Genomic DNA, 14,987 nt, shown 5'->3' on the forward strand with positions numbered 1-14,987 from the left:
CACAGACACCCCCGCGCCCACAGCCACATCCGCCGCGCGCCCGCCGGGGCCAGGCTCATCTTCGCGCGCCTCTGGGCGCCGGGGCCTCCACGGGCCGCGTCGCCGCCACCTGCTGCTGCTGCATCCCCAGTGCAGCGAACCGAGCATCCCGTGCCCGGCTCCATCCGCGCCCCGCCCAGCGCGGGACCCCCATCCTCCAGGGCCTGGCTGAGGCCGCGTCCGCCTCGGGCCCCCTCCCCGGCGCAGAGGGGTAAGCGGAGGGAGGAGCTCCTGCCCGGGCCGCCGGCCCCCTCCCGAACTCCCCCCGCCCCCGCCCCGGAGCTCCCCCTCCCCTCGCTCCTCGCCCCTCCCCTCGGCTGCCGCAGCCCAGCGCGCGTCAGCGTGGGCTCCCCGGAGCGAGTCGCTAGGTAACGCGGCCGGCTCCGCAGACCCGGGGCCGGGGAAGCCCGCGCTCCGCGTCACAGTGGCGCCGCGGGGCGGGGGCGGGGGGTACACGGACCCTCCCCCATCCGGGCCTGCAGACCGAGGCCGGCACGCGGCCCCTCCCGGGATGCCTTAACCCGCGCGGATCACTGCCGCCGAGGTGCCCCTCCCCTGCAGCCGCCAGCCCCTTCGTCCTGCCCAGCCGGTGCGCACTGCTCTGCGCACGGCCGGGTGGGCGACCGGCCGCCGCGCTCGCAGTCGCCGCCGGTAAGCTGCGCTCGGGGCCGGGGCCGGGAGAGAGTGCTGGCAGCTCCGGCCACCGCGGCCACGGGACTGGCCATGTGCTAAAGTTTCTGGGGCTCGGCGCCCCGGCGGGCGCGCAGCGCTGGGCGCAGAGGCGCGGTGGGTGGGGCGGCGGGGTGCTGCTGGCTCCCGCCCCCGGCCCCGGCCCCGGCTCCCGCGGGGTGCAGCTCCGCGCGCTCTCACGCTCTCTCTTTTTTTTTTTTCCTCTTTCTCTCCTCGCTGCCTTCTCGTGGTCCTGCAGCCAAGCCCCGGGTGCCGCCCGGACACGACCCGGCTGCGCGCACAGCTCGCCAGCGGCGGCCGGGGACATGAGCAGCGCTCCCGGGGTCCAGCGCCCGGCGGCCAACCCCAGCCGGCGGCAGCCAGCGGGTCAGCGCTGCCCAGGAGAATGAGGCAGGAGCCAGCGGCAGCTTCCTCCTCCTCCTCCTCCTCCTCCTCGCCTTCCTCCGGCTCCGGCGCCCCAGGCCCGGGCCGGGCTGTGGCTCTGCTGCGTGCCCCGCGCGCCCCCCGCCCGCCTCCGGATGCGCTTCTCGGTAAGCCAGGCCCTCCGCCTCGGGAACAAAGCCCCCTCGCAGCGGAGGCCGCCCCCGAGCTCCCCAGCCGGCCCCCACCCAGAGCCTGGGAGCCTCTGGGGCTTCTGGAGCCCCTCGGTTCCCCTGGTCCCCGGCCCCGCCTGGAGGCAGAGCCGCCCAGGCACCTTCGGGAGACAGATGCAGGCTTGACACGCAGGCAGGAGACCTGTTTGGTTGTAATCAACGATATATGCGTGCAGCCTGTCATCAGTGGGGAGAGAGGACGCGTATTTAGTGGGCGCCCAGGTTGTGTCCCCAAACCAGGTAGTGGTTCCTCCTCTCTGCCTGGTTCAGAGGAAGAAACTGAGGCCCCGGGGAGAGGGAATGGCTTAATCAAGGTCACGAGGCTGGGCAGGAGGAGGCCGGGACTGGAAACCAGGGCGCTCCTTCTCCTCGCCCAGGCTGAGCCTTCCTAAGCAGCACACCTGTCCCGTTGTGCCTGAGCATGGCCTCCCTCCCAGGAGTGAGCTGCGTGTGAGTGTTCAGATGAAATGAACTGCTGTTGCGTGTGGCTCTGTCTGTCCCTCCTCCGTGTTGCACCCCGGTCGTGTGTCTTAGGGTGCAGCTACTTCTCTCAGTCGAGGGGAGAGCATCGTGTGTCCCTGGCTACCTGCTTTCCTGTCTTCCCAGGCCTCCGGGGGGAAGGGACAGAGTTTGGTTCTTTCCGTGCTGTGTGCCCGCATGCTTGGCGTGGCCTCAGCTCTGATCCTAAGCCCTTCCCTGGGGTGAGGATGGATCGAGCTACCTGCCCGGCTTGCGGGAGCCTGCGAGCTGTGGTCATCCCAGATGGCCGCCGAGCAGGGCCACCAGATCTTGGCTCACGTGGCCATCCCTCCTTGTCAGCCCACTTCACTCTTCTCAGCCCCAGAGACAAGGGGCTGGGGCTCCAGGGCAGACCCAAGGCCTCCTGCTGCCCGCCGCTTCTCTGGTTTGCAGCTTTGGCTGTTGGCGTTACGTGCATGCAGGTCCGTCTTGAGAAGCCACATGGAAGCATTTGGTCTTGTTCAAACAGTTGTGCCCCAGAGTGTTGCGTTGTGTTGTTTACCCGACACGTACAGCGCTGGTGTCGGTGCAGGAGAAGGTGCAGGGAGAGTCCCTTAGCAGTGCTGGGCCTCGGTTTCCTGGTGAGTAGGAGCAGGGTTGCCCCAGGTGACCCGTCAGGTCCCTTCCAGCTGAGTGTGAGCGCTGGTGGCCTGCAGGCCAGAGCCGGGCAGCGTGCGCTGACCACACACATGCTGTGTGCCCAGAGCTCTGCACTAAATGGGTTGTTGATTTCCAAGAAGAGGTCTTGCTCCGGAGGGAGCAGCGAGGTCGAGGTTCAGCCCAAAGGGGGTGAAGCCTGAGCTACGCTTTAGTGGATTATTTATTGTGCTTAAGTGCCGTGGCTATAAAACGTGTCAAGGTGCCAGACTGGGGTTATGGGCTGGGTTCGGCATTTCAGGTAGAGGAATGACAGCCCTCTGAGAGCTGAGGAAATACAACGTATCGGCCTGGTGCCCAGCCTTGCTTGTCTGTCCCCGTAACAATCAGTCACACTGGCGTGGCTGAAACCTTCGGGGCCTCAACAGAGTGCAGGGAAATCAAGTAACTGTTGGGGTTCTCCCAGCTGCAGGGCGTGGGTGTCAGTGACCCGAGGAGCCTGCTTGCCTGAGTGCAGACCCCGGAGCAGTTTCAAGAAAGGCAGCCCCGAGGGTGCCGGGACCCTGCTGCCATCTGGGGCTGCTGCTGACAGCCACATGCAGCGGGCTGATCTGTGTGTGGGGCCTGGTGCGGGCACCCGTGTTCTTAAGGTTGATGAATCCTGTTTTCAGGTGTTCCTGGGGCCCCAGTGCACTGGGCATGTCCCACGTTTTCCTCTGCAGCTCGGCTCCCAGCGGGTTGGTGACTGTTTGCAATTCTTAAAACCCGAGCAGAGCGTTCGTGTTTGACACGCTCCTAGGGTCTGCCGAGGGAAAGTAATGGGCCTCGTGTTTGACTGTCAGCATTGCACGCTGTAGCTCCGGGTGATTCACAGGTAAGGTTTTGGATAAAGATGAAAGGAGGTTAAACACTGTGCATTAAGTTATTTTTGGAAATGATAGTGTAATTGCAACATAGCAGTTTTTATGCCCTGTACCATACTACTGATATCCGAAGCTGTGTTGCACGGTGAAATATTACATCACAGTTCCTGGTAGTTTCTAATTTCATCAGCTTTCTTGCATTTTTTTCTTTCTTTTTTTTACACCATCATGCAAATTGTGCCATCAAGAGTAAATTCTTCCTTTTCAGTTTTGCTTTGTTGTCAACCCACTTCTTTGCCGGGCACTCTCTCAGGCCGAGCGCTTGCACATCACACGCGTACCGGCTGCTTGTGAAAGCGTGTTCTAGGCGCCTAGGTTTCTTTTGGGAGAGCAGCAGTGGTAGGAAGCGTGACTCAACCGCATCAGGGAGCCACTTGCTGTGTCTGAGAACCCTTTCCCACTCAGGAGTGTAGAACTCTGATGGAGCGGCCGTGGCCAGCACCGCAGGTCTTGGTTCAAGTGCTCCCAGAGACACGGCAGGTGTGTGGCAGAGACAGCAACCTTCAGAAACCAGGACACCTGGGGTTCCATCCTGACTCTGTTGGCAGCTGTTGGTAGCTGGCTTTGGGGCTTGGGACAAGCGGTCCCATTGGCCGGGTCTTGGTGTTCACATCTGCGATGGTGTGTATGTGTGCGTCTGTGTAAATGGCAGACAGCCCCCTCCCACTCTGAGCTCGAAGAATCCACTGGATTTGGATGTGTCTGGCTAGGAACAGCTTCAGAATACTCCGTACTTGAAGGTTACATAACATTTGCAATTAAACATCCCAATCAACAATGGCGAGCTGGTTACTGTAACACAGCCCGTTTGCTGGCCCTCCTCCCCCCCCCCCACCCCCACCCCTGCCCACGTGGGGACTCTGGACCTGAATGCAGGCAGATGGAACTTGCCTCTTAAAGGCAAGGGTGCCACTGCCCCCACTGGGGTTCCCTTGCACACCGGGGTCTCGGCATATGTCTGCGGTCCCGGGAATGAGCTGTGGCCCTCTTGAGGGGCCGTGTGGCAGGAGCTGCAGGAGCCGTTACGTAATCCAGGTTGATGGGTAGGAAGAAGGTGACGTTCTTGCCATGTAGCTTCCAGGACGTGGGACTCGGGCTCTGCATCTGTCTGGGGCAGTTCCTGGAAGGGGAAGAGGAGAAACACGTGGTTACCGCTCGCAGTTGTCTGGGCAGTGGAAAATACCTTAATTAGAGCCCTGACCTCAGCTGCAGCTGAAAACTGGTGGGAAGCCACGTGTGTGGCTGCGGTGCCGGGGCCAGGGGCTGTGCAGCTTCCGGTGGTCCCCTAGGGAGCGAGTTCCCTCGGGTCAGGCCTCCCGGAGGAACGAAGCCATTTGGGGTGGAACGAAGCCATTTGGGGACGGATGGGACGAGAGAGTGGATCCGCCACTGTGTTCAATGTTTTGTGCTCCCAGCTCTGCCAAGTTGACGTTGTTAACCTCTGCCTCTCGGTGAGGAGCACGGTGCAGGGCGCCCACGTGTCTTGCTCAGGCTAAAAGAGCCTGCAGATGGAGCTAACCTGGGGTGGTGATTTGGCTAGGGACAGGACCAAAGTGTGTTAGGATTTGGACTTCTTCATAAATGATGCCACATGTATCAGGTTTCCCAGGAGATGGGGTGACCCCAGAAGGGTCCGTGTTGGTAGTTCCTTGGGGGAAAGCAGTTACTCTTGGGGTGGCACGTCACCCTGGGGTTCTGTGGGAAGTGACCACACACCGATGCGTGGGGTGTTTGTGGGGTGGGGGGCATGTTATGTAACAGAAGTTTCTGGAAGGATTCTCCCCAGAACAACCGGGCTCGCCCGCAGCTCGTGGGATTGCCAGGATTTAGGAGGAAGCCGAGGTTTTTGTTTTTTTTCAGAGAACCCAGTGGAGGTGGCCTCACTCCAGGGGACGGGGCAGCCTTCGAAAGTGCCCCCCCCGGCCCAGCAGCTGCTGCTGCTTCTGCTGGGTCCGCGTGCTGGCCGGGTGTGCGCCAGGCCCAGGGCGGGCAGTTCCCATGTCCCCGCTGCAGCACACAGGTGACAGAGAGTAGAGGGAGGTCCCCAGAGAGACGCTGCAGGCCCGCCACCCACTTTATGTCCCAGCCGTGGTTCTCGGACTGCTGTCCTCGGCCGGCACCGGGCCTCTCCCTGGTGCTGCCCGGCTCGGGTCTTGTGCGTGTGGCTTCAACATCCTCTCGCTTGCCTTGAGCTGCAGGAAACAGAAAGCTCCAGGTCCTCTGAAAGGCGCCGACTGAGCAGAAGCAGAGTAAGTTAGAGACCTCGACGGGATTCGTCCGACTTTACCAGCTACCAGCATGCCTCTTCCCAGCCAGCCGAGGTTTTTGATTTGACAGATGAGGGGTAACTTTGCGCATCCTCTGAGGCCCGTGGAGTCTGCCTCTCTGCCCCTCAACTTTGAGAGCACCGGTGCCCCACGCCCTCGGCCACGGGCCAGATCTCAAACCTGTGCGGCGTCGCAAGGCAGGCAGCACAGCCGGGGCTGTCGGCTTGTGGTCACCGAGAACAGTTCTCAGAGACAGGACACAAATTACGTAGGAAAGATTTAACGTCTGTTTCCAGCATCAAGAGCCACAGAATTAATGCGCCGAGGAATTTGATGGCGTCTTGTTGTCCTTGTGTGTGGCTGGTGACAAGCGAGGTGGCCGCTGTCTGTGGCGACCCCTTCCTGGCAGGTGAGGCGTGGCGGCCCGTCCTCCGGGCAGGGGGCTGCGTCTCACAGGAAGCCTGAGGCAGGGGGTCAGGTGGTGGCGTGCAGGAGGGGCGATGTATTCCCAGCTGGTTCTGTTTCTTAATAATGTGTGGCGAGCGGCTGTGTGTGCCTCATTTAGCATCACGAAGCAGCAGAGCAGCTAGGGAGTGCCCGGGGCGCTTTCCGTCATCGCGGGTTTGGAGCCTGCGTCTGCTCTGGCTCCTCTGGTCCCGGGATCTGAGCAGGTCACCGCTTCCCCTCGGCCGCAGCAAAACCTCAAGGCCAGCTTGGGAGTCCTGACCCCTCCCCCGGGATTCTGGGCCCCTGTTCCTGCAGAATATGGCGATAATGGCAGTCATGTTGCTTTGCTGATCGATATCGACAGGTCCCAGTTTTTAAATAAAGGGACTCTGCCTGGAGTGGACGGCGCAGGCTTGAGATGATTTATGGTTGCATACGGCTCCCTGTAACTTGCTGAGAGGGCTTTATTGAATACTGCTAAAAAAGTAAGGCCAGCGTGGCCTGGTGAAAACCCAAAGGTTTCCCCCCATCTGCCTGCATCCCGTGTTCCCCACCCGAGAAGACTCCGCCCAGTGTCTGCACGGGGATGGTGCATCTGTCCCGCCCCCACTGTTACCGACAAGATCAGCATGGCCCATGGCCAGAGATTCCGCGTGGGTGCAGCTTCTGCGCCACGGCTGCGTGCCCTGAGACCCACGCAAGTGCATGCTTGTAACCTTGCGAGCTGTGCGGTTCATCTGTGCCCGCGCGGTGCCGCCTCCTGTGCCCTGAGCGTGCTTCTCTGACCCCGGCTGGTCTCTGGGACCACCTCCCACCCCGCTTCCTTCAGATAGCTGCTAGGTGCCTGCAGTGTCACCGAAGTGGGTTGAGCGTCAGCTCTGGTCTAGGCCCGGCAGGCACTGAGGCCACACAGTGGTGGACATGAGACACCTGCTGAGGCCGTGCACTCTGACTGTTGCATAGGCCTGGGACGTGACCCTTTTTTCTTTCTTCAGGGGCACGTTCAGAATCTGGTGGAGCAGTGCTCCCTGTATTCCTGGTGGCCGGGAGCCGTGGTGGGTGTGTGAGTGATGGTGGGGTCTCACAGCAGCAGGTGGTGGCCCTGCCCCTGCGTCATGACCCGCAGTGAGCTCTGTGTTGCAGGATAGTGAAGATGTGGACTGTGCTGCAGAAGCGAGCCTGCCTGTCGAGGAGGAGCCTCCAGGCAGCGTCCGTGGCCGCACTGTCCCTGCTTGTCTGTGTCTAACGAGTGACCCTCCAGGCCCTGCTGCCCCAACCCCAGCCCCGCTGACCCTGCTGGCTTGGAGGGGCAGCAAGGTGGCTGCCGGCTGGCTCCGGCACTTGCTGCCCAGCCGTCCTGGACTCCGGCCAACAAGAAATGGAGCAGGTAGCATCCCGGCCTGATTCACCGAGCCGTGGGTCTCCTTGCACCTCTGCAAGCGCATTCAGGCTGCTCCTGGCCCAAAAACAGAGCTCGCAGACCTACATCCATGGCCGAGAGGATGCAGGCCACGTGCGCGCTGACCGGCTTCCCCGAGCTTCCCCGCCCCCTCAGTGACCTTAATGGGCAGGAGAGGGGTCAGTGTCAGCATCTGCGGCTCGTGCCGCTCTGACCACCGTTTGCTGTGAGATGGACAAGCTCTGTAGGGCGAGTGGCTTCTGTAGAGCTGGCTGGACAGGTGGACACGAGGAAGAATGTGCCCGGGTCACGGTGGTTCCTCCTGGCCTCCACCTCCACGTTCTTGCTAAGGGAGGAGAAGACAGGCACAGTCCCGCGAGCCAGATTCTCGCCTGTTTTCTGGGAAGTCGGGCCCTGGCAGGGAGCCGCATTCGGGACGGGCTGCCGGCCAGATCATGCCAAGGGCAGAGCACCCCGGGCAGTTTGCCTCCTGGTGATGAGCTGCTGCGCTCTGGAGGGCTGTCCATCCCGGAACGTTGGCCTGCCAGAGGAACGCGGCTCCCCCCGCCCCACCATGGGTCCCATTTACACGTCGACAAACCCAGACCTGCATGGAGAAGTGAAGCCACTGGCCCAAGGTCACACCCCGTGGGGGATGATGGCAGAGGGGCCGTCATGTTGGTCCGGAAGCAGGCGTGGTCTGTGCAGCTGGCCTGTGCCCAGCGCTGGCACACGTCCACCTGGAAGTGGACAGGTCGTACTCGTGCTGCCAACTGGGCAGGAGGATGCAGCTGTCTCCTTGTTCCCTTGCCTCTGCTCGCGGATGGCAGGCCCGGAGAGCCAGGGGTTGGACTTGACCCTGAGAGCGCTGGCCCTCCGCACGCTCCTTGATTTCCACAGCTCACGTGAACCTCGAGTGCGGGCAGAGGAAGGGGTTTGGGGGTGGGTTATCAGAGCAGAGTGGCAGTCAGATCTGAACCTGGAGAGAGGACGCTGTGCTCTCTGCCTGGAGCCCCCTGGAGCGTGGCGTGCACGTGGGCTCCTGGCACAGCGTCTCATCTTGGCTCTCGGGTCCCCTCGTCCGTGGCCTGAGAGCAGCCCAGACCACCAGGTGACATCACCCTTGGTAGCTGCATCTCCTCTCTGCTGTCCCCTGGCTGGAGCCGTGGTGCCTGGGACGGGGCTTGTTTGGCTGTGGGCATTGTTCTGGGTCTTTAGTAATTGTGGGGGGTGGGGGAGTGTGCCTTGTAGGACGCTGGGCACAGCTGAGCTTCTGGAGAGGCCCGGCTGCCCTGGCTGCTTTGCGCCTTGTCACCCAGGCTGTCCTGACGGGTGGAGAAGCCGATGACAGTTCCGCTGGCTGACGCATCGGTGAAAGCTTCCAGGCTTTGAGCGCACAGCCCCTGCTCATCAAATGGGCCATCGCAGCCCTGCGGGCCACGGAGCAGTGTGCAGACTTCCCAGCCCATTCCCCCTGAGCTTGGTAAATAGTTGTTTGAGATAAATAATCTTGGGGGCCCCGTGCATGGGGGCAGGGATGCAGATGGAAGTGAGGTGCCAGCCGGCAGCTTGGAGCAAGTGGACAGGTTAGCGGCTGCCGTTTGAATGGAAGCAGAGGGCACAGCTACGGGAAGACAGTGGGCGATGGAACCGTCTGGGAAATGGGCGGGCGCTGCGCAGCTGTGCGGGGCGATTACTAAGCCATTTGAGTGTCTGACTTCAGTTCCTTTTGTTTCCCGAGTGAGAGCCCAGCGCCTCGCAGAACCTCCGCGTGTGGCTGTGACAGGCAGTGTGAGCTGCCACCCCGAGTGGCAGTCCTTCCACAGGACGGTGGCGGCTGTCACAGCTGCATGAGGCCGCGCGCCTTTCCTGTGAGGCTGTTCTCAGGGTCAAACCGTGGAGCCGTGGACATGACCTGGGTTAAATCCAAGTTCATCCTCTAACTCTCCGAGCGACACTTGCACAATCTGCTGTAGCCGTCCTGAGCCCTGTTTTCTTTTCTGTAAAACGGGCAAATTGTAGCAACGAATGACGTAGTAGCTGTTTACTTACTTTATTTGACAGGGAGAGACAGGGAGAGGGGGAGGAAACAGAGAGAGATCCCCCATATGCACGTTCACTCCCCAGGTGCCTGCAACAGCTGAGCTGGACTGGGTCGCAGCCGGGAACGGGGAATTCTGCCCACGTCTCCCATGTGGGTGGAGCTGCCACGCACTCTCTCCCAGGGTACGCATTAGCAGGAAGCTGGAGTCATGCGTAGAGCTGGGGCTTGGACCCAGGCACCCCAATGTGGGACACAGTTGTCCTAAGTGGCATCCTCACTGCTGAGCCCCTGGATAAATGGTTCCTTTGGTTGTTCCCATTTTACGGATGAAGAAACTGAGCCTTAGAGAGTATTTATTGCTGGGCACACGATCATCTCCAAAGAGGAGCTTCAAGCGCTCACAGCTGTTCATTCGCCCAGCGCAGTGCGTCTCGCCAGAGGCCTCACTGTGAGGTCACCGTCGTGTGTAGCCGGGGCTGGAATCATCTGTGAAGAGGCACACAGCCTGGGGCCGGTGGGGAGGCCACAGGCTGGGACTCCTCCGTCAGTCCGTGAGGACTCTGTGCGCGGTCTCTCCAGCGCAGCGGCGGCCAGGGCAGCCACAGTTCCCACACATGGCCCAGGACGGTGAGCCAGCCGGCGGGGGTTCAGCTCTCAGAAGCCATGCAGTGCGGCGTCCGGCTCGTCTGTCGCTAGGACCGGCCCATGTGAGCGCTGGGGGCAGGCGGGCTGTCTTTTTTTTTTGACAGGCAGAGTGGACAGTGAGAGAGAGAGACAGAAAGGTCTTCCTTTGCCGTTGGTTCACCCTCCAATGGCCACAGCGGCCGGCGCACCGAACTGATCTGAAGCCAGGAGCCAGGTGCTTCTCCTGGTCTCCCATGAGGGTGCAGGGCCCAAGCACCTGGGCCATCCTCCACTGCCCTCCCGGGCCACAGCAGAGAGCTGGCCTGGAAGAGGGGCAACCGGGACAGAATCCGGCGCCCCGACCGGGACTAGAACCCGGTATGCTGGCGCCGCAGGCAGAGGATTAGCCTGTTGAGCCTCGGCACCAGCCGCGGGCTGTCATCAGAGACTGTGCCGCAGGTGTTAAGCCGATGGGCAGCTTTGGCGACCTGCACAGGGTGGGCCCTGGCGGGCAGCAGAGTGGGGTGTGACCCAGGCGGTCTGCCCGAGCCCTTCCTGTCCCCTTGGAGGCCCTGAGCGGCACACACTCTGTGGGATGGGGTGTGTGTTTGGGGGGGAGGGGCTCTGTGCATCTTGCCCCCTGACCTTTCACCCGTCCTCTCCAAAGAAGGAATCAGTTGAGAGGGACCAGGCAGGGCTTTGGTTCAGAGAAGCGGTGGTCCCTGTCCCTGGTGCAGACCCCCTGTCTTTGCAGCCCCTCCTGTCCCCTCCCTGCCCCCTCCCTCAGCCACCTTCTCCCTCTCCGAGGTCCTGGGTGCTTTGCTGTCGGGAGCTGCTTCCCTCCTAAAAAAAACTGTGTCTTTTGACTGAGTTGATAGAAAGATGAATAATATATTCATGCGATATATTAAAACATTTTCTTCTATCCCAAAGTTCTTTTTTTCTTCTAATTTTAAAAGAAATGGAAACATTTCTGTGGGCCCCAGGCACTGTGTGTGGCAGAGGAGTCAGCCTGCCCTCCCTCCCCTCACCGCCTCCCCCTGCTTCACTTCCTCCCGCCCGCCCCTGCCGTGGGGGCCATGCCCCTGTCTGACTGAATCCCCGTCCTTCCCCGGGGACACACCTGCCCTGGGAGGACCGGGTCCCTGCCTGGTCCTGGTTCCGGCTCATCTCCGAGGGCAGAGCCCAGGCAGGTGCCCCTTTCTCGTTGTTGGGAAGCTGTGCAGGGTGCCGGCCGCCCGGGCCGACGGCTTCTCTCTGGGCTGCAGCCTGAGGCTTTCTGTCTGGGTGGGCGCATCCCGAGTCGCAAGTAGCAGATAACCACAGCCACCGTGTCGCCTTCCACCGGCTCACCTGGGTGAGCCACTGCTCCGTGCTGGGCCCGGGGTGGGGCGTCCCACAACCTGCCTGCACCTGGCCTTGTGCGACTTAGAGGAGCAGAGACAGAGGAGGCGACACGGAAACCAGGAGAAGCAGGGGAGGTTTTGTTGTGTGTAAGGAGCGGGCGTGGAAACCAGAGCAAGACGTGCAGTCCGGCTTCGCGGAGGAGGAATGGCCCTCAGAAGCAGGGAGTGGCCAGGACGGCCTGCTTCCTCTCTGCAGCCTCAGGTTTCATTCTCCCCCTTCTCTCTCTCTGTCTCTCTCTACTTTGGCTTTCTCTTCTTGCTCCTCTGAGCATGTGGTCACCCCCAAAATGCAGCTTCAGCCCTAGCACCTGGGCATCCCCAAAGATCCGGCCATCTGAGCCTGGCTTTTGCCTGGCCCAGCCCTGGCTGTTGTGCTCATTTGGGGAGTGAACCGACAGATGGAAGGTTTCTCTCTCTCTCTCTCTCTCTGTTACTCTTTCTAATAAATAAATAAATCTTTTGCTAAAAAAGAAAACTGAATCCGTCTCTCTGGGGAAGCAGAATTCCCAGGAGAGAAGTGAACAGCTCGTGTGAGTGGAGGCCCCTGATCCGAGCAGCTGCAGGTGCACAGGTGGGGGCCCCCTGGCAGGGAGACTGCCTCTCGGCGGTGCTTGGGTGCAGGGCTGGGGAGAAAGCAAGGCACCCTCAGTGCACCGCGCGGCAGAACCGTCTCGTGGTTTCGGGCTGTGGCCCTCACCCCTTCCTGTATGCAGACGGGGGGCGGGGGGTGCTTAATTGGGGATAGGCGTAGAGCTGCTAGATTGCAGTTTTCCCTCTGTTGTCGCCGTCATATGAGAAATGATTCTAAAAAGGAAAAACAGTTTGTTTAAAGTTTTTTAAAAATGCTTGACTTGAGAGGCAGAGAGAGGGAGAGGGAGAGAACGAGTGAGCTTTTCACCTGCTGGGTTAGTCCCTACATGTCCACAACAGCTATTTCTGAGCCAAAGGCAGAGCTCAGAATTCCATCTGGGTCTCCCGCGTGGGTGCAGGGAGCTCCCTGCTTGAGCAGTCACCTGCTGCCTCCCAGGTGTGCACCGGCAGGAAGCGGCAGTCGGAGGCAGAGCCAGGACTCAAAGTCAGGCACTGGATATGGGATGCAGCCATCCCAAGTGGCTTCTAAACTAGAGGCCAAACGCCCACCCCTGAAGGATTTTTAATTAATTAATTAAGTTGGTTAGAGCTGGATTATTCCATGGAAGTGCGTCCTTCTTGGCTTTCTCCCTTTCCTGCGGACAGCTAAGGCTTAGGTCCCAGCCCTGGCTGGCCGATGGCCTCCCACTGGGTACCTGCAGCGGTAGGAGTCCCCAGAGGTCATTTGACAGAATTCTGACCTCAGCAAGAAGAGCCACTGGGAAGTAACCTGATCTGAGCTGTGAATGGGAAGCAAGCCCTCTGGCAGCACGGGTTGGGGTGAACTAACATTTGCAAATTAGAACTCTGTGCTGGCCGACCTTAAATAGAGCAAATGTTTGGCAAGGACTGGCTGCTGAAAACCCTGCCCATCGGGAAGCTCCATCCGGGAGCCCACAGGGTCTTGCGTGGAGCTTGATTGGAGACCTGTCCATCACCCGCTCTGAGCCCAGAGATGCAGGCTGGGGGCAGCCGTGAGGACCGCCTGGACGGGTGGTGTTGATTGCTTTTCCTTTAGAAGAGTGCCTACCCTGTCTCCCGGGTCCTGTGATGCACGCACGCGCAGCAGCGAGTTGGGTCTAGGGAGCCCGCTGGTGAGCACAGTCAGATTTGGCTGTTGTGAGGGCCAGCGTGGGGCCTGGCCCCAAATGACAGAAAGGACCTCACACTGCCCAGGGCGCCTGTCCAGGCTCAGGCAGCTCCGAAGGGAGGGAGCTGGGAGGCCAGCTAGAGTTGCCTGCCTCCGAGTTAGCCCCTGATGACGTCAGGCCCAGTCTGCGTCCCTGTGGTCGCACACTCACTGCGTGGGCCGGTGGGAGGCTGTTTATGACCGGGACTGTCTGCTGCTCGTCACGGGTCCCGGCCCAGGGCTGTGCCGACCACAGACCAAGAGCCTTGAAACAGTGGAAATGCATTGCCTAGTGGAGCTGGAGACCGGCAGTCTGCATGCAGGGTGTCGCAGGACGCTGCTCCCTCAGTGGCTCCAGGGGAGGTCCCTCCTGGCTTTGCTCCCTGGTTTCTGGTGGTGGCCGGCCTTCCTTGGTGCCCCCCAGTGTCTGCCTCTGTCTCCACGTGTCCCTGGATCTCCGTCCAGATCTCCCTCTCTGTTCTTTTGTAGAGACACTAGTCATAGTGAACCCAGCGTCCCCCAGGGACAGGTGCCAGTGGTTGAATGTACCTTTTGGGGGGACACAGATGAGTCTGTTAGGCTGAGACAGCCGCGTGTCTGTGCCTGGTGGATCCCGCCCTCAGCTCTTCAGTGCTGTCCTGCCCGTGGGGGTCTCACCAGTCCCTGCTCAGGCCCCTCAACCTGGAACTCCCGTGAGGCTCTGTCCCCCTCCCCAGTCCCTCTACCAGGATGGGCGAGGAGTCAGCTGTGGCCAGCTTGGAGTGCAGGGAGGTGGGCCGTGCTGCCTGGCGTCTGTTTGGGACTCTGCCAGCGCCTGGGCGCGGTGAGTGGGCGGCAGCTCGGGCACAGCGTGTGTGCTGGAGAGCAGGGCTGTGTGTGTCCCCTTTTCCGGGGCTCCTGGCAGCGCCGGGTGCATTTCGTGGTCGGGGGCAGCTGCGTTTGGGGAAGTGGCTGGAGCCCAGGCAGCTGAGCTGGGCTGGTTCCCGTCTCCCTCCAGATTAGGAGAGAAGGCCTAGGGCAGGGACGCTTGGCCGTCTCTGCTCCCTGCACCACGCCGTGAGGTGCGTGGGAGCTGCCACGTGTCTGCAGCTTCAGGCAGCACGTGCCTGTGTGCTGTGGACTCCATCAGACCTCCCTGCGCTAGCGCCTTTGCTCTCAGGGGGCCTCCGTGGAATGATGATGTGCGTTAGACCTTGCCCTTCCATAGACACCAGCCGCCCACGCTGTAGACTGGGGGATGCTTAGGGAGGAAGGGGCGGGACCCGGCTGAAGAGCAGAGACAGGCACAGCGCTTGGACTGCCTGGCTGCAGGGAGAGACAGCCTGGTGGCCCCTGGGGGACTGCTCCCAGGAAGAGGTGGTGGTTTGGGGCCAGGTGGCTCGTGTACAAACTTGGTCCGGTTGCATATGAATGTTCTAGATCCGGGGAGGCTCAGCAGCTGTGGCCGTGGGCTGGGCAGTTTTCTCACTGGAGAAGACCAGAGATGCTGGAGAGACTCGTGGGGGTCTTCTGCTGGGGTCTAGGGGGAACCCGGGAGTGGGGTGGACAGTGGAAGGGCAGGAGGCAGCCCTGGGGCTGCGCCACGCGGACCCTGCCGGCAGCGCAGGAGGCAGCCAGGTTTGGAGGATGGAACTCAGCACAAATGCCGACAGGGAGACCGGAGCCTGGAGCAAGCTGGGT

The 14,987-nt window shown here is 61.3% G+C and overlaps 1 protein-coding gene across 2 annotated transcripts in view; it reads left to right on the top strand.

Moving 5' to 3' along the window:
• The first annotated feature begins 365 nt into the window (after positions 1-365).
• TUNAR (transmembrane neural differentiation associated intracellular calcium regulator) overlaps positions 366-14,987 on the top strand; it is a 46,550-nt gene continuing 31,928 nt past the window's right edge. Inside the window, exons 1-2 of one of the 2 annotated variants that reach the window (XM_089322032.1) lie at positions 366-407; positions 968-1,259. In XM_089322032.1, the coding sequence (XP_089178158.1) occupies positions 1,248-1,259 (12 nt within the window). In that variant the 5' untranslated portion in view covers positions 366-407; positions 968-1,247. The other variant, XM_070065372.2, reaches the window with a different exon arrangement.

Source organism: Oryctolagus cuniculus, chromosome 20 (assembly GCF_051225735.1).
Source record: "Oryctolagus cuniculus isolate XC-2025 breed Fujian yellow rabbit chromosome 20, ASM5122573v1, whole genome shotgun sequence".
NCBI classification, from domain to species: domain Eukaryota; kingdom Metazoa; phylum Chordata; class Mammalia; order Lagomorpha; family Leporidae; genus Oryctolagus; species Oryctolagus cuniculus.